Source organism: Oryx dammah, unplaced genomic scaffold (assembly GCF_014754425.2).
Source record: "Oryx dammah isolate SB20612 unplaced genomic scaffold, SCBI_Odam_1.1 HiC_scaffold_13, whole genome shotgun sequence".
Classification (NCBI taxonomy): Eukaryota; Metazoa; Chordata; class Mammalia; order Artiodactyla; family Bovidae; genus Oryx; species Oryx dammah.
Window position 1 is genome coordinate 63,297,377 of NW_024070197.1, and position 25,898 is coordinate 63,323,274.

Genomic DNA, 25,898 nt, shown 5'->3' on the forward strand with positions numbered 1-25,898 from the left:
TCTGGATGCATGAACAAAGAGTGTGGAGTGCCCCACTCTCTCCCCAAATTCTCTCCTCAAACTAGCAGTGACTCCAGCCACAGTAGTCACGCCTGGATGCATAATCTCTAACTGAGCAAATGCATGGACAGGTAGTGAAGCCAGAAGGGAAAGAATGGCTCTTGATTTATATCACATCTCTTTCCAATAATTCCTTTCCTTGAGGACCAGGACTGGGGGGTGCATTCCACAAGGTTCCCTGTCCCTGGCGGAGGCTGGGCAAGCACTCTGTTCTGCCCAGTGTGGCCTTGGCCGGGAGCCCTGGGCTGCAGCCAGCCACCAGTGCAGCTGGCAGCAGAGACCAGGAGGGCACAGCACTCGGCATTTGGGCTGCTCGGGGCACCACGGCTTAAATTCATACATGTCTGTAGAAAGGTTATTTCAAAGTTGTTTTTTATTCAACTGTTATTCAGCAATATACAGTACAGTTTATAAACGAGTGTCTGACCTTGTTTCCAATCTTTATTTAAAAATAAATATTATTGACAGTGAATTTTAATTATGATAAGATGTATCTTTTTTAATCAAAATGTCTCAAAAGAAATAATTTAATAAAAAAGAAAACCCCCCAAAGAAAAAAGTAAATTAAAAAATTTCCTAAACACAATAATCTACTAAAAATATTTTGCTTTGTCAAAAAGGCTTTGACCCAACATTTTTACATAGTATCCTAAAGATAACTGCTCAACAGTTCGTGCAAAATGAAGACTTCGAAGAAAAGTTTGAAAAGAAAAATACATTAAAATAGAGAAATCATTGATCCCATGCATATTGCACGGTCCAAATTCCATCTTATTTGGAAACTAGATGCATTATTTTAGGTGGTCTACATTTGTGTAACTTCCCCCAAAAACACGGTTTATTTGCTTTCCACGTGGACTTGGTCATGCGTCTCTGAGTCTGTCTGTGTCCATCTGGCGATGCGGTCCTCACCCAGGGCTGGGCAGCCGTGTGGGCTGCTCAGGAGCACAGGCCGCTGAGTCTGTCAGGGGCCCGCCAGCAGGTGCAGGAGCTCATGGAGGGCCAACAGGAACAGGGACAGGAGCGGGTCTGTGGCGTAGTTTGGGCCGGTGCCTGCAGAGGACGAGAGAAGGGGCAGGGTTATCTCCTGGGAGCAGGTGGGGCGGGGGGTGAGGGGGTGGGGGGTGGATGAGACCCCCCGCTGGGCTGTTGCTCTGAGTGCCCTGCTGGTACCCAGCCAGACACGACTGCTCTGCGGCGGCTTCCTCTTTACCAGCTACACAGGAGCCCATTCGTGGTCCAGACATGGGGCGCCCCCGCCTGAAGTGCGTATGCTAGACAGCAGATCCCGAGTCCAGGCATTATTTAAGTTGAATAAGAACACCGTGCTTCCTCTCTACTCCTGCCCCCAGACTACACTGCAAAGTGCCCTTGGTGCTTAAGGCCCAGCTGCCCGCTCCTCTGGAGAGACTCCCTGATCGCACACAACTCCATCCCCTCCAGCTCCTGCCTGAACCGCACAGTTTTGCATTCACAGACACCCTGCCTGAGGCATCCTGAATGTGTGAGTCTTCTTTCCACAAGCCGTCAGTCCAGCCCCAGGGGTCAAAGTGGGGCACTCAGCAATCAATGTTTGGTGGAGGTCAGTGGGCTAGGGCCCCCCAGGAGTGACCCTTGCACTATCCTGATGGGAGGTCACCCCCATCTGTGTCTTCCATGTGAGCTCTAACCCAAGCCTCTGGCCCACTACTGGGACCGTGACATACTGCCTTCATCCTCCTCACCCGGGCTGCCTGCCCGGCTCCCCATCTGTCAGCCATCAGCTCTTCATCTGTTTGGGAGGCCTCCTGTGCAACTCGGCAAAAGCCCACCCACGAACCCCAGGCTTCTCACTGCGAGGTGGGAGGCTCCCTTCAGGTTATTCGGAGGAGCCAGTGTAGAGGCACCATGGATGTCCCTGGTCCTGCCCGAACCATGTGGGTGTCACTACCAACCTGCAAAGCATCGGGCTGCATCCATGGAAGCAGTTTCCAGCCACATCCTGCCTATCTGCACCTTATGGAAAGCTCTCCTCCCTTCACCCCGCCTAGCCAGCTGGGCTGGAGCCCTGTACCCTGAGGGGAGGTGCAGGAGGCCCTTCCGCCCAGCTGCTTGCAGCTGCCGCCAGCCTGGCCAGGTTTGTGGCTTCCCTGACAAGCCCGGGCCTCAGCCGCTGACTTCTTCCCCACTCCAGGGGGAAGAGCCGTTTGTCTTTCCTGTCCAAGGTGTTTCCCTCATTCTTGTGACCTGGGCCCCAGTCTCCCCTCTGTACGAGGAGGGGCTTGGACAAATGATCCAGGGCCATTCTGGCACAAGATGCCAGGATTCCATCTGTTCATTTTAGGAAACGAGGGCTGTGTTGGAAGATCTGAAAGAAAAGAGGGCAGAGGCCATCTGCTGTGCCCGTCCTATCCAAGGTCGGCGTTTCTGAACCCAGCCCTGAGCCCCCACTGAGAAGCACAGGGAAGGAGGGCCCTAACGGGCGACCTTCCCTTGTGGCACTGCTTTCACGCTGCCACCACTCCCGGCCCTCCTCTGCAGCTTCACCCAAGTTGACAAACCCTCTTGCCCCCTGTCATAGGGAGGACCACGGTGCGGTCACTCCAAAGGCTTGGGTCTTCCTTTGCTGCTCCTCACGGCCACGTGTCTCTGGAAAGGACAAGGGTGGACGTGGTAACAGACCAGCTGATGGAAGCCCAGATGCCTGGGTGGACTCACCGAGGCTCGGAGGTGTGGAAACAGGGGTGACCAGCAGGGCACTGGCTCCTGGGCCCACAGGGCTCACGCGGCCATCCCAGCCCCACTGGCCTCCCCATCTCCTGGTGCAGATCTTTCTGCTCCTGCAAACCCTGGCACTCAGGCCCATGCAGGTAAGACAGAAACAAGCATGTGAGGCACTTAAAAGCAGATGTGTGTGTGCAGTAGGACACATCCAGATTCTCAAGGCACGCTGGGCCAGGAGGCACGGCAAATGCAAGCCAGGCGGGATGAACGCTGCAGAACTGTGGGCACGGGAGACTGGAGAAGAGATGGCAACTTGCCTCCGAATACTGGCGACTGGGTCTTTTCCACTATTTCAGTCTCACCTCCTCATGTTTAAAAGTTGTAAAATTGCAGAAGACTTTGAAACAACCCTGAACTGAAACAACCACCCTGCTCCTGTGCTGGGCCAGGCGGCGGGCAACAGGGGCTGCGGAGCGGGTGCTCCCGGAGGCCAGTGCCTGGGGGGCAGGCACCAGGGTCGTCCGTGTCTCTGCTTGAGGATGTCTGCGTCGGGGGAGCCGGGTTTGGCTCCTCGGTGGCACGTCTTTGTCTCCCTGACCCTGCACTGCCATGGATGGGACCCGAGGAGGTGGGATGGGGTAGTGGGCTGGAACCAGGACAGCTTCTGGCCAGGTTGCTGTGGGACCCGTGCAACACCCTTCACCTCTCTGGGCCCTGGGGCACACTCAGTAAAATGCGGATTGCACACGCATGGTGCCATGAAATGAGTGTGTGCAGGGCACGGCTCCCCAGGCTGGGTCCAGACTAAGCAAGATGACAGTGGTAGGTCACAGAAGTGGCTACAAATGCCCCTCCTCCCTCACCTTCTGTGACGGTGCCCTCGCATCCTGACGAGGCTGGCCACAGGACTTGCTTTGGCCAATGAACATTATCAAGCGTGAAGCAAGCAACAGCTTGAAAAGCGCACTGAGGCTTGCCTTTCTCTGTGGCTCCTGGAACCCCCTGCCATGTGAGAAGACTGGGCTGGCCTGCTGCAGGTTAAGAGCCAGGAGACGTCCCAGCTGAGGTCCCTCTAGACCAGCCGGCCCCAAATGGAAGGGCAGATGACCACAGGCGCATGACGAAGCTGACAGACACCGGCGGGAAAAATACCCACTGACCCACAGAATCATGACCTAAATAGATGGCTGCCCGTCACATGCACGTCACCACGGTTTAGAGTCAGAAGCTCACTGATAGATACAATCATATATAAAAATTGCCTCAAACAGAGTAAGAGCCATGTGAATAAAATGTTAATAAAAAGGACAACATAATTACTTTTCTGAAAAGTGTTGGAGAAGAACCAATTTTGAGGGCTGTCCTCCTGAGAGAAATATTTTCCAAGATGGAATAAACAGAATAACTATCTTCCCAAGCATTTGCGTTCCAGACAGACAGACAGACAGACAGACAGATGCCCCTGGGTCTCTGAGGGGTGGAGGACTCGGGTTTTGGAACCTCTTGCTGCATCCCTCATGAGATACTCAGATGAGCCAGGGTCGACCGGGGAAGACAGGCTTCTGGGCTGCTCCTGGAAGCAGAGGGCCTTCACAGCAGGACGGGTCAGAGTTCAGGGGCCTGGCAGCCCCGCCCCCTCCCCACCGCTGTCCAGTGGAGGGCCGTGGGCAATTGTCTAGCACCTAGCTCCCCCACCCGCCCCTGCTCCAGCATCTGCTGCCCTAGTCCACGTCCTCACTGTTTCCTGGAGCGAGGCGGGACTGTCTGCGCTGTCCAGGGCTCGCCCGACCCTCCAGAGCAACGACCAGTGGCTCAGCTGAGGCAGGACCTCCTATCCGGTCTCCTGTATCATGTGCCGTGGAGAGGTCAATGTTCCTAAGGACATGCAGGCTGCTGTGATGACTGGTTGTTAACAGTCTATTTCCTCCTTTCCTAAGGAGGGCCAGGAAGAGCTCTGCAGCACGCAGAAGTTGCTGTTGTGGTTAAGCGGGAAAATTAGGCTGCTTGAGAGGTGAGGGAAGCATCTGATGGAGTAGTAGCTGATTCACTCTTTATATTAAACAAATAGCACTGTTTTGCTAATCATTCTTATAGAAATCAAAGCTGCTCTGTGAATATTAACTTTTATCATTTGGGTGGCGAGTGGGGTAAGACTCACACCAGAGCCATTTCCCAAAGAACACTGTGGGTGCACCCAGACCCACAGGCACAGTGAAGGTGCCAGTTCGAGCAGCTTCCACTGGAAAATCCTGCTTCTCTACTTACCCAGCAATGGCAGAATTCCAAAGGCCTCATCAGAAAACAACAGGGAATCACCTCATGATGGCACTGAAGGAGGCTGGGCTCCAGTCACCCTCTGGGATCCTCACTTTGCCCCCACTGGAGGTTCCTGACAGTCGGTTCCTGGGACTGGGATGCAGAGGACATCCCTACTCTGGCCTGGACTCCTACAGGCACGGGGCACCGGGGACCACCATCCTCTGCAGGCTTCAGGACTGTGGTAGGCTGCTCCCCAGCTGATCTGTGAGCCCAGGACCACCACGCTCTTCGCCATCCGCCCCGCCCACACGTCTGGGATCGAGGGGCTCTCTTGGTCCTGCGGTGTCTGCAGCCCCTCCCCTGCTCACTGCAGTCTTCTCCTGGCCTGAGGGCTGCAGCTGAGGGACTGGCTCGGGTCAGGAGTTTGCAAAGGTGCCCTCAGAGGCCAGTGCTGCTCAGAGGCCGTATTTTGTTTTGTTTTGTCTATAGCTTAAAAACTAAAAATTTATTTCAGGTTTGAGTCAGTAAAATTCAGATACATTTGCGGTCTGGTTCTACACACAAAAATGGCTAACAGGCTGATTCTGGCTCTTGCGACCTAAGCAAAGTTGGAGGTTCACCCTGTGGGTGACCCCTCAGTGCCTGGCCTTTGCCCCCTCAAGTGTTGCATTAGAATATTCCAATGCTGAGCACAGGCAGAAAAGAACCAGTCCAGCCTCATGGACAAATCCACTCCACCAGTGAGCGTGGGTATCGTAACATCAGGACTACGACGGAGGTCTGGAGAACAGGTCCCTCCTCTGTGTCAAGCAGAGCAAGGCACTTCCATCCATTTGGCATTTTGTGCTGTCATGTTTTTTGAATAGGGGCTTTTTGGCTGAAAATGTTAGAAAACCAAGTGGAGTGCCCTGGATGAGTTTCTCCCAGCGTGGCTGTTCGATTCGATTCCTTTTCCCCTTTGCTGCCATGTGAGAATGAGAGAAGGGGCCAGCCCCCAAGCAGCAAGAGTCTGGGCACGGCTGGACTTTGTGGGCTGCACTTGGACATCCATTTATGGTGGAGACGGAGGCCTGCCTGCCTGGGGCAGCCGAGAACAGACCGGCTCTTACCCCCGTTCCCATCACTGGCCCTGACCGTGAGTGTGGTGGTGGCCGAGCCCAGACAAAGAGGAAGGCTTCCTCTAGGAGCTTCCTGGGAGCAGGGTACAAGGAGATTTGCAGGGGCTTGTGGAACAGAACACTCGGTCATCTTGGCCACGGTCAGGCCCCGGGCCGTTGTCTGTGGGGGACACACGCACAGTCTCAGAGCCTGGGGCAATGGAGAGGCACTGAGCTGCCACTTGAGGATTCAGTCTGGAATGCAGAAGGGTCTGGCATGGTGCATGCAGAGCTCTAAATTGTAATCCAACAGGTAAAATGTGGGAGACTTTTCATAAAAGCACAAATTGGGATGTGAACTGGAAAGGCCCACGACCCAGCAGCTCTGGGCCTGCTAGCCACCTAACTGCAGGACTGGCCGCTGCCTTCTCAGCAGGGATCTCCTGTTCACTGCTCCTCCTCAGCCCAGGCCGGGCCCAGGCGGCTGCCTGTTTCCTCCCTGATGCCCTGGACTCAGCCCTCTCCTCAACTTGCTTCGCTCACCTGCACCCCCCATGCTTGGCCCTCTGTAGGGGTCTGAGTTTGCAACCTCTGGGCAAGCTCTGGTATGGGATCCAGGACTGTCAGCTCGCCTTCATTCCTACACCCTGGGGAGACCACACAGGGCTGGCTCCCCTCGCCCTGACATGCCTGGCTTCCTGATGGCCCCCTGCACCCATCCTACCCTGGCTCTCTGGCCTCCCCTGAACACTGTGCTGGTTAAGCCAGGCAGCCCACCCGCAGCTGGGTGGGAAGATATCACCTTTCAAGAAGCTGCTCCCCTTGTTGAAGTTTTAATTAAACCCTCTTCACAGATATTTATTCAAAGGGAATCAGCAAGGAATAATAGAGCACTAACAGGACTGGATAGAATTTAATTTCTGCCATAAAATTAATGTGTGCCGGTAACTAGGGCAAAAACTAGGAGCAACCAATGGCCTTGGTCTTTAAAGGAAACTGAAAGTGTGGGCTGAGGAGGTGCAAGAGGAGGGGCGAGCTGTGGTGCCTTGGTCCTGTGCTGGTCCTGCCCCAGCCTTAGGCAGCTGGCTCCTGGGTTCGAGCACAAGCTGTCCTCCTGCTGGGGGTCCATGTCCACGGGCAGCCTCCGTGTCTGGGCTGGGAGGACTGTGAGTGCTCCGGGCTCAATGGGGTACTGAAGTGAAAGGCGCTCTGTCGTGTCCGACTCTTTGTGACCCCACGGACCACACAGACCATGGAGTTCTCCAGGCCAGAATACTGGAGTGGGTAGCCTTTCCCTCCTCCAGGGGATCTTCCCTACCCAGGGGTTGAACCCGGGTCTCCCGCACTGCAGGCGGGTTCTTCACCAGCTGCGCCCCCAGGGAAGCCCACGGGGTGGGGGCAGACACGAGTGTCCCTGCCTGTTTTAGCCACGCCTCTCGGCGCCCTGTCCCTTGCCTGGGCCCCAGTGCGGCGGTGACCTCTTAAAGTGTCCTCCTGCCTCCACTGCCACCCTGTGCCTGCCTCCCTCCTTCTAACGCATCTGGTTCACTCTCCTTGAGGGGCAAAAACTTTGATGGGTTCCCTCTGCCTTCAGGAGAAAGCACCACCACGTCAGTGCCACAGCTGGGGTGCTCCGTAATCTCCCCCAGCAACCTCACCCCCACTGCTTTTTTGCTATCAGCCCTGTACTCCAATCCACTGTTCTCTGCCAGCACCTTGAGTGGACTCCAGGCTCACCCTGCAGAACCACTGACTTCTATTCCTCTGTCTCGGTCTGACCTGAACCTCAAGCCTGGAACAAGTGCTGCCTCCTCCAGGAAGCCCTCTCTGAGCACCCAAGCACAGAGGGCTTTGCACAAATGAATGTCTGTCCTTGTGGCCCTTGCCTGTGTCCCCTTCTCCCCTAGCCCCGTAAACAGCTTCCTCATGAATCCTGCCTTTCCAGCCATGGTGGGAGCCGTGTGCCAGAAGGCTGGGCCCGGCCTCCTCCCCTCTTCCCCCAGCAAGTGGCCCCATCCACATCCAGGGCTCAGGAAGGCAGAGCCCAGCTGGGACCAGGCGCCACAGTAAGTGCGTCATTTTAAATCTCATCCTCTTAACTGTATTTTATCCCTATTTTACAGATGGAGAAACTGAGATCCAGAGAGGTAAAGTAACTTGCCCAAAGCCTAGAGCTGCCAGATAAAATACAGGATGCCCAGTTAAATTTGAATTTCAGATAAATAACAGATAATTTAAAGTATAATATATGTTAATCTCTAATACTGCATGGGACTTACACTAAAATGCTATTGATTGTTTATCTGAAATTCAAATTTAATAGGGTGTCCTATATTTTAAGTTGCTAAAATCTAGCAGCCCTACCAAGACCACTCTAAAATAATTGGCAACTCTGGGCCATGAACCCAGACTATCTGGCTTCTGTCCACACACCTAACCACCGCACACACCAACTCTCAGGGTCGAAGGTCAGGCGCTCCCCTGCCCTGGCACCTCAGCTTGATCCCAGCCCCAGGCTGCTTCCAAAGGAGAGCGGGTGGGAATGAGGTATTTTTTCTTTTGTATTTTAACATTTATAATGGGTTTTTAATGTGGCCAACTTTGTTGCTAGCTCCTTTCCAGCTCCTTAATTCTTTTGAAATGAAATCTTGCCCCAAAGGACCCTTTAATGGTGCCACTTAATGAAAACAGTAAATGCGCCTTTCCCTCTGGTCGGGCGGCTGCTGTCTGCAGGGCCAAGGGCAGCCCTGACCACAGGATCAGGGTGCTTCCCAGGCCGGATGGAGGTTCCCAGCTCCTCAGTACTGGGCCTAGTCTTCAAGGGAGGATTTCCTACCCCCACCCCCATTCAAGTTCTTTAAACTTTGAGGCTGCAGGGTGCTAATAGGCCTGTGGTTCTTGGTTCGCAGTGCCAAGAGAATTCTCTCCTTTAATCCTCTCAGGAGACTCTGGGAGGTGGAACGGCGGTGCTCTTACACAGGTGGGCCACAGAGAGGTGAAGTAACGCGCCCAAGTATGAACAGCTGAGAGGCGGTAGAGGCGTTATCTCTAGTTCACTCCCCAGTACTTTCGAATTAGTCCAGGATGCCTTCCTGACCCCACCCTGGGGCAAAGTTCTGTCTCACCTGCGTCCACACACCTAACCACCTGCCTCTGGTGTCCCAAGCTCCAGGCAGACCGGCTGCCACACAGCAGCCACGGGGCCCTCCCTCTCCTGCTATTAGACAGCCCTTCCTGTTCCCTTCTGCCGGAGCCCGCCCACCCTCCATGGATCAGCCCAGAGACGCCCACAGCATGACCTCCAAGACAACTTTCCATCTGCCTGCTTCTTGTCCCGGACCCCCTGCCCCAGGCCCAGCCCTGCCCTGGTCCTTGAACCCTGCCTCTCGCCACACCAGCACCCACGTGGGCAGCGCAGTGTTCCTGATGGGCCTGTCCACGTCCACTAACCCAACAGCCAGGCACCACCTGGCAGAGGCCAGAGTGCTCTGTGCACATGCAAAGTACTCATCTTCCCGCAGCCCAGCCCCCAGCGGCTTCATGCAGGCTGCCTGATTCCTCCCTGGGCCCCTCCTCAACACCCCTCCACACCTCCCTTCTGGGTCCAGCATCGGTCCACACGGCTCACCCCATGTCCTCTCACCCACGACCTGACCCTCCCTCCACGGGGGTCTCTCAGATACCACATCCGCCTTGGCCTGGCTGGAGGCACCCGTTGCCCCATGGGCTCCAGAGCAAGTCATGTTCACGCTGTGCTGTGTTTTGAGCAGGCACGGTGGCTTACGTTTTGACTGCTGTCTCCTCCGACAGTGGGTAAACCCACAATCGCTTCACACCCTGCCCACACCTGCATTGCTTACAAAGTGTTTGTTGAATGAATGAGTGGAAGTTGTTCTTAGAGGGCCCCAGCGGTCTAAGCAGGCGTGATGCACCAGGCATTCATGTCTGTCAACTTAAACACAGGCTGTGGCTTCAACTACATAGCGTTACCTGACCTTTTCACCTGCCCAAGACTATGTGCACACATCTCTTTGTCTACCTTTTTCCAAATTAACTTCACCTTCATTTTCCCTTTATTCCAGTTTTGTCATTAAATAATTTTCACTCTGTTATGCCACATGCAGCTTTGTAAACCACTTCAAATTTTTCCCCAGGGAAAAATTATATATATATGTATATATACATATATATATAAGTGTATTTGTATAATTTGTATATTTTGGATGAGACAGTTAGATAGCATCACTGACTCAATAGACATGAACTTGAGCAAACTCCAGGACAGAGTGGAGGACAGGGAAACCTGGTGTGCTGCAGTCATGACTTAGTGACTGAACAACAACAGTATTTTGTATAATTTATACACACACACACACACACACACACACACACACATGTATGAGTATATGAGCTTCCCTGGTGGCTCCGTGGTAAAGAATCCACCTGCTTACGCAGGACACGCAGGACACTGGGCCGGGAAGATCCCCTGGAGAAATGGAGAAGGAAATAGCAACCCACTCCGGAATTCTTGCCTGGGAGATCCCATTGACAGAGGAGCCTGGTGGGCCCCAGTCCATGCGGTTGCAAGAGCTGGACACGACTCAGTGACTAAATAACTATATATAGTTATATATATATAGCTATATATATATATCAGTTCAGTTCAGTTCAGTTGCTCAGTCGTGTCCGACTCTTTGCGACCCCATGAATCGCAGCACGCCAGGCCTCCCTGTCCATCACCAACTCCCGGAGTTCACTCAAACTCACATCCATCGAGTCCGTGATGCCATCCAGCCATCTCATCCTCTGTTGTCCCCTTCTCCTCCTGCCCCCAATCCCTCCCAGCATCAGAGTCTTTTCCAATGAGTCAACTCTTCGCATGAGGTGGCCAAAGTACTGGAGTTTCAGCTTTAGCATCAGTCCTTCCAAAGAACACCAAGGGCTGATCTCCTTTAGCATGGACTGGTTGGATCTCCTTGCAGTCCAAGGGACTCTCAAGAGTCTTCTCCAACACCACAGTTCAAAAGCATCAATTCTTCAGTGCTCAGCTTTCTTCACAGTCCAACTCTTACATCCATACATCACTACTGGAAAAACCATAGCCTTGACTAGATGGACCTTTGTTGGCAAAGTAATGTCTCTGCTTTTGAATATGCTATCTAGGTTGGTCATAACTTTCCTTCCGAGGAGTAACCGTCTTTTGCATGGCTGCAATCACCATCTGCAGTGATTCTGGAGCCCCCAAAATAAAGTCTAACACTGTTTCCCCATCTATTTCCCATGAAGTGATGGGACCAGATGCCATGATCTTCGTTTTCTGAATGTCGAGCTTTAAGCCAACTTTTTCACTCACCTCTTTCACCTTCATCAAGAGGCTTTTTAGTTCCTCTTCACTTTCTGCCATAAGGGTGGTGTTATCTGCATATCTGAGGTGATTGATATTTCTCCTGGCAATCTTGATTCCAGCTTGTGCGTCTTCCAGCCCAGCGTTTCTCATGATGCACTCTGCATATAAATTAAATAAGCAGGGTGACAATATACAGCCTTGACGAACTCTTTTTCCTGTTTGGAACCAGTCTGTTGTTCCATGTCCAGTTCTAACTGTTGCTTCCTGACCTGCATATAGGTTTCTCAAGAGGCAGGTCAGGTGGTCTGGTATTCCCATCTCTTTCAGAATTTTCCACAGTTTCTTGTGATCCACACAGTCAAAGGCTTTGGCATAGTCAATAAAGCAGAAATAGAAGTTTTTCTGGAACTCTCTTGCTTTTTCCATGATCCAGCGGATGTTGGCAATTTAATCTCTGGTTCCTCTGCCTTTTCTAAAACCAGCTTGAACATCTGGAAGTTCACGGTTCATGTACTCCTGAAGTCTGGCTTGGAGAATTTTGAGCATTACTTTACTAGCATGTGAGATGAGTGCAATTGTTCGGTAGTTTGAGCATTCTTTGGCATTGCCTTTCTTTGAGATTGGAATGAAAACTGACCTTTTCCAGTCCTGTGGCCACTGCTGAGTTTTCCAAATTTGCTGGCATATTGAGTGCAGCACTTTCATAGTATCATCTTCCAGGATTTGAAATAGCTCCGCTGGAATTCCATCACCTCCACTAGCTTTGTTCGTAGTGATGCTTTCTAAGGCCCACTTGACTTCATATTCCAGGATGTCTGGCTCTAGGTGAGTGATCACACCATCGTGATTATTTTCGTCATGAAGATCTTTTTTGTACAGTTCTTCTGTGTATTCTTGCCACCTCTTCTTAATATCTTCTGCTTCTGTTAGGTCCATACCATTTTTGTCCTTTATCGAGCCCATCTTTGCATGAAATGTTCCCTTGGTATCTCTAATTTTCTTGAAGAGATCTCTAGTCTTTCCCATTCTGTTGTTTTCCTCTATTTCTTTGCATTGATCGCTGAAGAAGGCTTTCTTATCTCTTCTTGCTATTCTTTGGAACTCTGTGTTCAGATGGTATATCTTCCCTTTCCTCCTTTGCCTTTCACTTCTTTTCTTTTCTCAGCTATTTCTAAGGCCTCCCCAGACAGCCATTTTGCCTTTTTGCATTTGTTTTTCTTGGGATGTTCTTGATCACTGCCTCCTGTATAATGTCACAGACCTCCATCCATAGTTCTTCAGGCACTCTGTCTATCAAATCTAATCCCTTGAGTCTATTTCTCACTTCCGCTGTATAAATGTAAGGGATTTCATTTAGGTGATACCTGGATGGTCTAGTGGTTTTCCCTACTTTCTTCAATTTAAGTCTGAATTTGGCAATAAGGAGTTCATGATCTGAGCCACAGTCAGCTCCTGGTTTTGTTTTTGCTGACTGTATAGAGCTTCTCCAACTTTGGCTGCAAAGAATATAATCAATCTGATTTCGGTGTTGACCATCTGGTGAAGTCCATGTGTAGAATCTTCTCTTGTGTTGTTGGAAGAGGGTGTTTGCTATGACCAGTGCGTTCTCTTGGCAAAACTCTTTGCCCTGCTTCATTCCGTATTCCAAGGCCAAATTTGCCTGTTACTCCAGGTGTTTCTTGACTTCCTACTTTTGCATTCCAGTCCTCTATAATGAAAAGGACATCTTTTTTGGATGTTAGTTCTAAAAGGTCTTGTTGGTCTTCATAGAACCGTTCAACTTCAGCTTCTTCAGTGTTATTGGTTGGGGCATAGACTTGGATTACTATGATACTGAATGGGTTGCCTTGCAAATGAACAGAGATCATTCTGTCATTTTTGAGATTGCATCCAAGTACTGCATTTTGGACTCTTTCGTTGACTATGACAGCTATTCCATTTCTTCTAAGGGATTCCTGCCTGCAGTAGTAGATATAATGGTCATCTGAATTAAATTCACCCATTCCAGTACATTTTAGTTCGCTGATTCCTAGAATGTCGATGTTCACTCTTGCCATCTCGTTTGACCACTTCCAATTTGCCTTGATTCATGGACCTACCATTCCCGGTTCCTATGCAATATTACTATTTACAGCATTGGACCTTGCTTCTATCACCAGCCACATCTACAAACTGGGTATTGTTTTTGCTTTGGCTCCATCCCTTCATTCTTTCTGGAGTTATTTCTCCACTGATCTCCAGTAGCATATTGGGCACCTACCGACCTGGGGAGTTCCTCTTTCAGTATCCTATCATTTTGCCTTTTCATACTGTTCATGGGGTTCTCAAGGCAAGAATACTGAAGTGGTTTGCCATTCCCTTCTCCAGTGGACCACATTCTGTCAGACGGACCGTGTGTGTATATATATATATGGACTAAATCAGTTTTTAAATCTTTTAAAGCAGTAGACCTCCTTTTTCAAGCTAATTGCTGCGTGGAACCTCAATATTTAAAACCATTAGAGGGAGAATTTCCCTGGTGGTCCAGTGGTTAAGACACTGTGCTTCTAATGCAGAGCACATGGTTTTGATCCCTGGCTGGGGAACTAAGATTCCATATGCCCAGCTCTGTGGCCAAAAAAAGTCACTCCTCTCCCCACACCCCAACAACCCCCACCTCCCAAAAAAGAAAAAAAGATTAGAAGCAGAACTCCTTTGTTTGTGGCTGGAGGCAGGGCTGGGAAGCCCGAGGCTCCAAGGAACAAAGTTTGGGAACTACTCATTAGAGACTCTTTATGGCCCCTTCCAGACCTAAAACTCACAGACTTGTAGATGCCAGAATGCTGGCGTGCCCACTACGTAGATGAGGAAGGGGAGAGCTGTCGGTGCCTCAGAGGAGTGGCCCCTGGTTCTCTTTGAGGCATTTCAGCCTCCTTTAGCTTCCACTGGTCCCCTGCGTAGCCTTTATGTCCCTCGGTGCAGAGTGTGCCCAGCTTAACCAGGTCAGGCAAACAGTGGGCACTCAATCAGTGCCTGTGCAAGGAGGGCTTCTCACTGTGTGGGTCCAGGCCTGAGAGCTGGGCATGGCCAGGAAAAAGCAGGAGTGGCAGCCTGGAGGCCCAGGGCCGGGGGAGGAGGGCTGTAGGTCCCCAGGGCCAGCACGCAGAGCACGACAGCAGCCTTTCCCAGGGCCAGCACGCAGAGCACGACAGCAGCGCCTTTCTCTAGAGTCCACCTTGGCAACACCTGGACATTTCTTTCTTTTTCACACTGAGGACATTTCTTCAGGAACACAATTTAACTGAAAAGGTTCACACATTTTAATTGCCGAGGGACAGTCATTCTGAAAATTCTATAACATGTGCTCATTAAATAAAATTAGCACAGAGGAGCTGCCCAGGATATGTCACGCATTAAAAGATGACTCTGTAGAATAGAATGCATTATGAATTAGTGCCTTGTGTATTTTTGTTACATTAGTTTTTAATGCAAATACAGCTACTCATCTGCCTACCTGGAGATTTGACTTTTTAAATCCTTGAAAAAATATATTTAACTTTTACGTGGACAGTCATCATCAAGTCTTTGCCAGGCTGCATCCTCCAGAATGCCCAGTGTCGGCTCCTGCCCCTCACAGCAAGGGACAGAGGTGCCTTCTGCAGGCTGAGGGGTTAAGGGAGCTGGGGCAGGCTGGGAATTGCCTGTGTCCCCTTGCTCTGCCTGTCCTCTCTGTGGCCCAGGGCCAGCAGGCAGAGGCATGACCTGGCATGAAACTCTGGCCCACGCCACCACCTGGGACCTTTCTCCCTTCGGCCTCCCCTTCCTGGAGGATGTGGCCTGGGTGTGCAGAGATCAGGTGTGGAGAATCCTGATCCAGGCATATCTCCTCCTCCAGCCCCACTCCTCGTGCAGGGCCCATCTTGCATTTGTGTTTCATCCACACGATGAAACAAGATACTCATCCAAGGATAAGTATCTACTCATCCTTCTTTCTGTCCCCCTCTCCCGTCCAGCCGCTCAGTCATAGCCTTTTCCAACACATTCCTTCCACCCAGCCATGTGTCCCTTCCTCCTTCCTTTCACTGACCCCAACCTCTGTCATCCAGTCACACATCTTTCCCCTCACTCATTCATCAGACACTTGTTTTCCAGTTCATCTCTCCATGGATCCTGTCCCTCATCCATGCAAACCTTTAGTCCTGGCCCTGTCACCTCTTGGCTGGATTACTGGCTTGAAGTGATCTCCCCATATCCACTCTGCTCCTACCTCTCCAGCCTCCACAGCTGCAGCCAGGATGTTATTTCAGAAAGCATCATGCCCTGCCAGCCACTTGTTCCCATCCATGGCCAAGAGCCAAAGCCTCCTTGGGGTATGACCTGAACTCCTCTCCACTTAATTCCCCTGTGCCTCTTCTTGCTCTCTGTGCCCTAGACACAGCAACTCTGTCAGGCCTTTGTACTCCCCTGCTCCCTCTTGCCAGAGGATCTTTGCACATGCTGCCCCTCTTCTTGGAAGGCCCTACTCTCTCTCGTTCTCATGCCCACTCTTAATTATCCCCCAGATTATGGCTTAACTGTTGTTCCGGCAGGGGCCCTTTCCTGACTGGGCCATGGCCCATGGGTCCTTCGTTTAGCGTGCTACCAATGGCTGCAGATTCCTCCCTGCTGTGTGACTGTCTGATCAACAGTCATGCCGTGTCCCTCTCTTCAGACTCCTAGGACCCTGCTGATCTTGTTCACATGTGCTGCACAGATCTTGCACATAAGATGCTCAAGGGATGTTTTCTGAACGTACAAGTAAATGAACGAATGAGCAAATCAGTGTCAGGCCCAGGGAATGTGAGTGTGGGGTGCTGGGGACAAAGACGTGAGAACGAGCTCTGCCTGCCTGCCCAGGGCGCCAGCCCCAGGACAGGAGGGAAATGTGGGGGCCCAAGACAGCAGCGGGGCCCTCCTGGGTGCCCAGGATGGATAAGGGCCCTTGAGATGCAGGGTCAGAGAAGCGTCCTCCCCTCTGTGGAGTGAGCCCCCACTGCCAGCCCACCCTGGCCGTCCCCTTGATGACCCCGAGTCATTCTCAGAGCACCTGCTTCTCTGACCACCACTGTTGGGCCATCAGCTTCTCCCTAAAGCAGGGGCTGCATCTACCAGATGCCCGGGGCAGCGGCCACCCTCAGCCAGACCAGACACAGTTAGCTAGGAGCCCCCACCGCAGCTCCAGCTCAGAATAAGCCATGGCACCATGTCAGCTCCATCTCCCTGGGGCATTATTAAAGATCCTTCCTCTGCGCTAAGCGGCATTCGTGTGAGAATCTACTGTAATGAGTTGCTGTAAGGATCTGACATTGCAGCTGGGATTTCCTGGCTTAGAGAAAACCGATATTTCTTCAAGGAGAGCTGATGGGCAGGGGCCAGGGGGCAGAGAGGGCAGGGCTCTGGATCTTTGCCTGTATTCATCCGGTAAAGGCGGGCAGACCTCCTTCAGGGTAAGCCTGCAGTGCTCGGTGGGAGGGAGGCTCACGTGGGCCTGAAGGGGTCCTGGCCTTCTGGTTCTGCATATAGCCCGCTCTTCACCCCACCCTCTCCCCATGGGTCCCTGGGTGCCAAGCAGTCATCAGAGAATGCGTCCAAGCAGGTACCAACACAAAAGGCAGAGTGCCAGAGTGCATGGGAGACAGTGTAGGCCCAAACCTGCAGCAGAGGCCTGACCCATCACCTGCCATGCCCATCCCTGCACAAGCGGCTCTGTCTCATGTGGGCAGAGTTGCAGTGAGGAGGGCACTGGCACCTCCTCTCCAGTCCAGGTCGGCCCTGGAGCCTGTTTGGCTGCCTGACCATCACTAGGGGCCAGGTACGCAGATGTGAGCAGGTGGGATGCGAGGAACCAGACCGAACCTGTCCTTGCTCACCTTGCTCCTGACTCATGCAAAATAGCTGCAGCCAGGAAAGAATGAGGACATGGCATTATCCCCATTTCCTTTCCTCCTCCTCCAAATGACAAGGAGAAAGGACAAAAATAGCACCTCGCCGAGCCGTTTGCAGTCTGAGGGCATTTTCTGTTTGAAGTACCATCAGCTGTCTCCTCACCTTTGGCCCCATGATGCACTCAGTGCACAGAGGGGAATGCGTCTCAGAGCAAAGTCTCAGATCGGAGCACCCTGTCCAGCCCCCAGAAATGGCAAGAAATGACCAGGGACAGTCAGTGCCATTCCCACGAACACTGCTGATAGAGCCAACACCAGCGGGGGTGTTCCAGGTGCCCGGCCTGTGCGAAGCTCCCCTCTTCCTGTGGATTATCTCCTCTGGTCCTGCGTGGGCATTGGTGTCAGCCAGATGATAACAGATACGAGAACTTGCCTGTGGGGGGTGGGAAGTGATGGGTCAGGATTGGAATGCAAGCACTTGGACTCGTGGAGAATGAAAAGCACAGTCCTTATGGAGGGCGAGAGAACGAGGCATGGCCTGTGACTTCTGGGTGGCTGGAGCTCCGTGAGGCCCAGAAACAGGAAGATGGGTTGGCATTCAAACACTGGCTTGTCCGAGAACCAGCTTAGCTGAATAGTAAGGGATGTTTGAAATGTCAGAGGAAGAATTAAGTGGTTGGAGAAGTGGTAACACTTTCTCCTGAGCTGTTGGCAGCCTTTCTCAGGTTTGTTTTGTCTTTTCCACCATAATGGGCAGCCCCTTTAAGAGAGCTTGTCTAGGCCCTGACTGACCACGCGTGTGTGCGTGCTTAGTCGCTCAATCGTGTCTGACTCTTTGCGACACCATGAACTGCAGCCCACCAGGCTCCTCTGTCCCTGGGATTCTCCAGGCAAGGAAACTGGAGTGGGTTACCATGCCCTCCTCCAGGGGATCTTCCCAACCCAGGGATCGAACCCTGGTCTCCTGCACTGTGGGCAGATTCTTGAATACTGGAAGGGTAGCCTATGCCTTCTTCAGGGGATCTTCCTGACCCAGGGGTCAAACTGGGATCTGCACTGCTGGAGGATTCTTTACCAGCTGAACTGCAGGGAAGCCTGGCTGACCGTGGCCTCCTGCCTTATCAGCCCTGGGTGTCCAGCTGGGCACACTCAAGAGGTGCCCTGTGCACAGCTGGCCTTCACGCCTGAGGTGCCCTCTGACGGGTTGGTCACTTCTGAGCTGGAGGGAGCAGAACGCATGGGCGTGGGTGAGCTCTCCAAAACTCTCTCCTTGAACCGCAAAGAACAGAAGCCAGCCCAATGTGGCTCTGATATTTCAGCCCGGGGAGAGGTAATGACGGAATGGAACCACCAGTACTTTCCAGAAATGGCCTCACCCAGGATGCTGACACGCAGGGACGAGACTCTCAAGGCCTGCCTCTCAAGGGCCACCTGGTGGAGGTGTGGCTCGAGAAGACCTGAGCGAGGGCCCGCTGCTGCTGAGCACCCGGCAGCCCCTTCCACGGCTCTCTGCTCACCGGCAGCTAAGCCTTAGCCCAGAGAAGACTGGACTGGGTAAACCATCCTGCGCTTAGAGCACCTTCCCTGAGAACCCTGGAGAAGGAAACGGCAGCCCACTCCAGTACTCTTGCCTGGAAAATCCCTTGGATGGAGAAGCCTAGGAGGCTACAGCCCGTGGGGTCGGAGTCGGACCCGACTGAGCGACTTCACTTTCCTGAGAACACCAAAGCCACCAGCAAGCGGACTGTTTCCCACTGAAGCCCCATCCCAGTGAAGGAGGTTTGTCATCCTTCATAAGGAAAAGGTGGGGATTGGCAGTTGCAAATGCTGGACCTGTTTGCTGTAATCTTAAACTTTCCTGAAGCCCTTATGTAAGACAAAGGGAAGCTTTTCACTGCTTTGGAGTTTCTAAGAGATGCCCGCAAAGCATGGGGGATAGAAAAGATGATACTTTCTTTTCTCCTGCTGTGCTGCAAAGGTATCTTAAAACAAGTCAGCATCTCCCGTAAAGCTTAGAGGTTTAGACCACAGCCAAGCCCTTGCCTCTGTCCACATGGGCAGCAGTAATCAATATCGTATTAGAAAAGCACTTGACCTCATTTATTCCCATGGATGCTTGGGGAATCCTTAATATTCAGAGCTTTTAAAATGTGCGCCTGGTGTATTTAATGAGAAGCTCCTTGGTGGGTTCGGCTCCCGGTGACATTTAGAAAGCCTGGTTCTCCACTCTTCCCGTGGGGCTGCCCCCCCGGCTAGGGAAGGAATCTGGGCTCTGCGGTGGGGGCTGTTTGATGGAGTGGGGCAGAAGGGGTCATGTAGAAACGGGGGACACTGGTGAGATGCTAGCGTGACACACACCTAGTGCTCAGTGAAAGGCAAGTATTCTTTATCATTATGAGGACCTGCAGTACTGTTTTTCCTCCTTAGTCTGGGGTCTCCCGGGTGCTGAGAGAACGGCTGCATCGTGAGCCAACTCACGGCTGGATGATAGACAAAAAAGGCCCTTCCACCTGGTGTGACTTTCTCAATCCACGGGGCACAGAGTTGGGAGGGAAAGAGAGGCCCCCCAGGAACTTCCCCAGGACTGATCTAAGAGGTGGACGAAGCCCAGGCGCCTCCTTCCAGCCTGAGGTCTCGCACTGCCTAGAGCAGGCCTCCTCTCTCCTCTGTCAGCCTCGTCTGGGCCAGGGCTGTGCTCCCCGGGACTCCCGCTGACCCAGATGGCTTTGTCCCGGAGTCCCGCGGGCGCCCTTGATGCCCTGAGCCGAGTCTGGCTGTCCTCGCCGGTTCCTGCAACCATGGGACTGGCTGGTGAGGGACGGGAGGCCGTGACGTTGACAACCACACGCGTTTGCAGGATGCGGCTGCCTCCTGCCAGCGGTGAGGCTCAGCCATTTACTTTGTGAAGTCCCTTCGCGTTCTCTTTCAGGATGCTCAGAGTTTCACCTTCTCCTCTCTGGGAAAACCTCTGCCAGATTTACTTTCTCTTCAGTTACGACCCTTGTGTCACATCAGAGCTTGAGGGAAGAGCAGGCTATTGGGAGAAGGGGAGACCGGGTGGCTGCCGCCTGCCTTTGCGGCCCAGTTGGAAACCCCCCCACCGCGCGGAGATTCTCTGATCACACTGGCATTTCTGCTGGCTTTGTTGTCCACCAGGGGCCCGGGCTGAGAGGAGCTCCCTTCACCTTGTCCACAGCCCTCTTGGGTCGTGGTTTACAGTTGCCATGGTGACTTCCAAGGACGCTCCCCTTGATGGCTCCCAGCAGTAGCAATCTCTCTAAAGCCATCACACCTATGACCTTGGCTGTCTTTCTCTCATTATTAATTGAAATATTGAGACTCAGTTCTCTGGGTGGGTACCAGGCAGCAATTTGCCACATCCAGCTGGCTCTCTGTAGGGGCCAGGGTGGCTCTTCTCTGAACTGGAGCCTGGAGGCTAATTAGAGGTTCACACACCACAGAGCTGATCCCCAGGTCCCCGCAAAGGGGAACCTCTTGCCAACATACAAGCCAGTCAGTTGCAAACTATTCTGCTGAGGCCACACTTGGCTTCACTGTGGCAACCTTCTAGTTGAAGGATTTGTCTGGAAGTTACTGTTTTGTTTTCTCTCTCTCTTTTTTTTCTTCTAGAAATGGCAACCAGCCGCAAAGTGTTCATGAAAAATAGGTCAGTATTCAAATTAATTAGGAGTCAGATTTATGAATATGGCTAAGAAGGACCCCAATCTCCTGTGCTGGCTCTGTTGTGCTAATCCAGCCCATGTTATTTTTAGGCACAAATATCAAAACGTCTCTTGACAAATGAGACGTGAAATGAATGAGTTTTTGAACATAAACTTTTAGTGCAACTATGTATTTGGCTATGTTGGGCATGTATAGGGCACAGGAAGGCTTTTCTGGCCTGGCTGTGAGAAAGCTGAAAACAAAGCTTTGAGTAAGTCCCCTCATCCCTTTCCTGGCATTAGCAAAGAGGCTCGCTTTAAAAACAGTGGCACAGTCTTGTCTGGGGCTTCTGATTTTCTCCCAGGAGCCACTGCTTAACAGGTGACTGGGGAGCTGGGCTGGGACCATCTCTGAGGTTGCCAATCTGAAATAGCCAGTGTATCCATTCAGCTCAGGGGTTAGATGACCTCTTTAATTAGGAACTCAGGTCTGGGTTTGTCCTGGTATTGGGCTGGGGCGGAATGCATCTTCCTCCCTTGAGAGCCAGCTGGTTGCCTCTGTCACTCCAGATCCACCGTTCACCTTTCCCCACTCTGCTCTGAGCCCCAAGAAGCTGGCCTGTACAGCCTGCGTCACCTGGGTGCCCTTGTCCTCAGCTCCCAGGAGGGTTTGGTCACTGGGAGACCCTGACAGGGGACTGGAGGTCAGCAGGAGAGGGGGGTCTTGCCAGGCCACCGGGGGTTAGCACGTCCCTCTCCCAAGGCCTCAGCTCTTCTGGTCTCTCTGTCCACCTGACCTCTCTGGATTCTGCTAGTTGCCCCCTCCCCTTACCCCTTCCAGGCCCAAGGTGCTAATGATTCCCACTGCTATGAGCCGGGGGCCAGTTCTCATCCTTGGCTGTCCTAACCTTATTCACACCTTTAAAAAAGACTCCCATTGTCTCTCCTCCAAGACTCTGCTTGAATGTGCCATCTGCTCCACCAGTCCCCTCTCTGTTACGCTCTGCAGACACACCTGCCTGTTAACCAAGTGGCCATAATCCTTTCTCGTCCTTCCCCCTCTAAGCTGCCAAAAACCGAGAGTTGGGTAAGGAGAGTGGTGGGGGTGGGGAGCAACTCCGAGGTCATCGCCGTGAGCTCCCTCTCTGACTCACACTGCTGCTGGCTCTGAGTGATCGGCTGCCTGCTGCATCCCAGAGAGGCTCAGCAGGACCAAGAGCTGCTCAACAACACAGCCCTGCAGAAAGGCTACTGGTGCCCATGACTCAGAACCCAGCTGCAGCCTTCATCCCGCCTACAGCCCCCAGGCGCAGCAGGTGAGGCAGGCTGGGACACTGAAGACAGTATGGGTGCCCCCTTGGCATCAGGCTGTCGGGTACGTGCGTGGATTAGAAGTCCTGACCCACTTCTTTACACCCAGAGTGGGCCACAGAGGGGGCCGCAGCACAGTGATTCTCCCTGGAGCCCAGAGGACACAAGCCTTTTGGTCCTCCAGCTGAGGGCCCACCTTCCTGCGCTTGCACACAGCTGGAGAGGAACCCAGGGCTCTTTCTGCGGTGTGTCTGCGTGGTTTCTGACTGTGCAGGAGCCAGCAGTGGCTTTGGGGCAACAGAGGCCTTAGGGCCAGCACACCCCATCCCGGTCGAGCTGCCCTGTGAGCCCTGCTGGCAGCCCCCACTGGCTCTGCTTTCTGGGGGGAAGTAGTACTGCTTCTCACCCCGGGGAGGGCAGAGGAGCCCCCGCCTGGGCTGGCAAGTGCCATCAGAACGGGGCTGACCTAAGGACTTCCAGAAAGAAGGCACTGTCCATGCCAACTTCCGTGGCTGGGTCCCTGCTGGAGCGATGCATCATCTGGAGCTTCCCTGTGGTCAGGCCCAGAGACTGGAGCTCTGACAGCCGTGCTGGGCAGTCAGGTCAGCTGTGGTGAGGCTCGAGGGGTCAAGTTCTGCCCAGAGGGGAGGGAGATCGAGCAGGAATGACCTCTTATCACACGGGGCTTCCTTTACCGAAGCTGACAGCTCCTGTTGCTCCACTCGGCAGTCAAGACCTTCCTCAGCCTGGCCTCCAGCCACCAGCCACTCACTTCACCTCCCTTATCCTCTCCTCTTGGCTCAGAGAATATAATGGCCTTGGTGATATTAGAGCAGTTTCCATGCTGAGTTCTCTCTGAGGTCAGGGATTACTGAAGTATTTCTAAAAGAAATACTTTCAGAGAGGGCAAGTCACATGCCTAAAGTCACACAGCCAGTAAAAGAAGGAAACACAACTCATATCTGGGCTCCTGGTGCACCACATCCTCTGCTCTGCTTATGGTCTATGGGACATCCCAGAGGAATGTTCCAGCCCAAGAAACATGTTTAGTTGCTAGAGCCCAAGGGATGGGGCAGAAGGGTGTTTTCTTCACCAACCAGCAGTATCTAGGCCAGTAACCCTTTTCCAGTATCCCTAGTAACCCTTTTCCAGTGTGCTAGGCAGAGATGGCTTCGTTCCTGTGATTTAGGCTCCTCTTCCACCCTGAGGAGATCAGACTGGAGAACAGCTGTCAAGCCAAGGACTACATTTTCTACCCTGCTTGCATCTGTTAACAATCAGACTGAGTTCTGGCTGATGGATGAGGGTGGTAGTGATATTGACCACTTCTAGGCATGGCCTTTACAAACTTCCATTGCCATTCTCCGTATCAGCTTTTCTCTGAGAGAACTGAACTCTACCAAAATTATCTGAGTGGCTACCTTCTCAGTCTTCCAAAAATGACAGATACCAAGATCCATTCTAAATGCATAAGAAAGATTCATCACATGCTTTGTGAGCCTTAGAACCCTGGGGCTTGGTGTGCTCAGGGAAATGGGTTGAGAAAGGCTGCTTCCATTCTCTCTTCCCTTGTTTGCGGGCTGTGTGTTGATGAGTGAGCGTGGAAGCCACCTCTTAAAGATGGTCGAGTTTCTGTCGGCTTGAATCTCTGAATGACTGCACAGAACAGAGCCATTCCTCCTCAGCCCCGCCTCCCAGCGATGGAAACCAGAAATGGTACATTCGAATTGTGTTAAGCCTCTGGCATTTTACAGTTCTGCGTAGCAACTCATGTTATCTTAAACCGATATGGGGTAAGCTGCAAGACAGGTGGCTGAGTTTGGGGAGAGGACCTTCACAAGTTCCCAGCTGACTCGCCTTCCCTCCTAGCCTGGGGGAAGGTCTTGTGGGTACCTGTGTGGAACCTGAGAGGGATGAAGCCTCCAGATATAGCCAAGAGCCTGAGCTGCATGGAGAAGCTTCCACAGGGAGGGTGACTTAGTGAGAAACAACTGAACTAATGTGGAAGACAAACTGGCAGGGTCTAAACTGTTTGACGCCTTAAGACGATCGGCCAGGGAGGGAGGCTAGGATGCTGGTGTCCTTGGATTCAGCTGGGAGCCCAGGAGTCTGCATCCTTACAAAGTGCTGATACTGGTGGCGAGGCATCTGCTCTTTAAGAACCTTGAGAGGGCTTCCCTGGTGGCTCAGCTGGTAAAGAACCTGCCTGCAAGGCGGGAGACCTGGGTTCGATCCCTAGGTTGGGAAGATCCCCTGGAGAAGGGAAAGGCTACCCACTCCAGTATTCTGGCCTGAGAATTCTATACAGTCTATGGGGTTGCAAAGAGTGGGACAAGGCTTTCAAAAAAAAAAAAAAAAAAAAGAACCATGAGAGTAGGGCGGTGTCCTTCAGCTTTTCCACTCTATGGAGCTTTATATGACGGTCCTGGAGCCCAGCACTCAGTGCTGCAAGGCTGATCGAGATGCTCTCTCTGAGTCTGTGCCTCGACAAGACTGAGAGGGAGTGCCAAGCTTAAAGGCAGACACAGGGAGTGAGCCCTGGAGCTGAGCTATCTCTGAGGTCCCACCTTTGAGCAGGTGCTGGGAGTGAGGGGTGCCTTGGAGGAGGGACACCCTGCGCAGTAGGCCCTCCTGCCCTGGGTAAAAGCCCACCACCGCTAAGCCGGCCCTCCTGCTCCCAGCCTGCAGTCAGTCCCTCATCCTTGCCCTCTGCTCTCTGACTCCCTTCTCCCCTTCTCTCCTTGCCCCTTTCCCCTCCCCTGATCCTCTCAGCGCCCTGGGAGAGCAGCCCTGAACCTCCGGGTGCCCTCCTAACAATGGCAGGGCTCCATCTTTACCCTGTCCCCCATGAGGGCCTAAAGGAGCCTGGAGTGGCGATTATAGCCGAACTGGTGTCTAGGACCGCCGGAGCTTGCCAAGGAGGGCAGAGCGCATGCAGCCAGGCCCACCCACGCGGGCTCCAACAAAGTGTGTCTGTTCAGTCCAGTCAAGGTGGCACCCAGACTTACAAGACCGGAACTGTAACCACCTCCTCTCACTCTAGCCTGGGTGCTACTGCCCACCCTGCATGTTCAGGAGACAAGCAGGGCCGACGCTGTTGGGGTGCAGCCCCCGAGGTCCGGTTCCCCAAACTCGAGAGCGAGCTCCCCGCCTCCAGCCTCGTGCACCCCGGGTGGCGCCCACCATCATAAAGGTGGGTGGTGACCACCCCCCCCCCCCCGCAGCCGACAGTAAAGATGGGAAAGCGGCGGGAAGAGAGCAGAGGCGGGGTTTCGGGAACGCTCCCGCCAGATGACCCACCGGCGGCTCGGCGCCCGCGACCGACCGCAGCGGGGCGGCCCGTCCGGCGAGAGCCTTCCGCGGGGCCCTTACCTGAGTGCCTCTGGCGCAGAAGGGCCGCCTCGCGGGGCGGCGGCGGCGCGGACGAGGCTGCGGCCGCCACGGTGGTCGCGGCTCTGTGCGCCGCGGAGGCGGCGGCGGCCTCGGGGACGCCTGGGGCGGGGGCGGCGGGAGGGCCCCCGGGAGGCGGGCTCTTGTCGCCGCGGCCGGGCTCCTG

At 53.2% G+C, this 25,898-nt stretch overlaps 1 protein-coding gene across 1 annotated transcript in view; it reads right to left on the minus strand.

Annotated features, from left to right (window-relative positions):
• Positions 1-1,024: 1,024 nt before the first annotated feature.
• VSTM2B (V-set and transmembrane domain containing 2B) overlaps positions 1,025-25,898 on the minus strand; it is a 28,239-nt gene continuing 3,365 nt past the window's right edge. The window contains exons 5-8 of the mRNA XM_040254143.1: positions 25,715-25,898; positions 6,663-6,766; positions 6,132-6,300; positions 1,025-1,113 (exon numbers count right to left, since the gene is read on the minus strand). The exon at positions 25,715-25,898 is cut by the window's right edge and continues 7 nt beyond it. Coding sequence (XP_040110077.1) covers positions 1,025-1,113; positions 6,132-6,300; positions 6,663-6,766; positions 25,715-25,898 — 546 coding nt within the window. The remainder of the gene's footprint in view (positions 1,114-6,131; positions 6,301-6,662; positions 6,767-25,714) is intronic.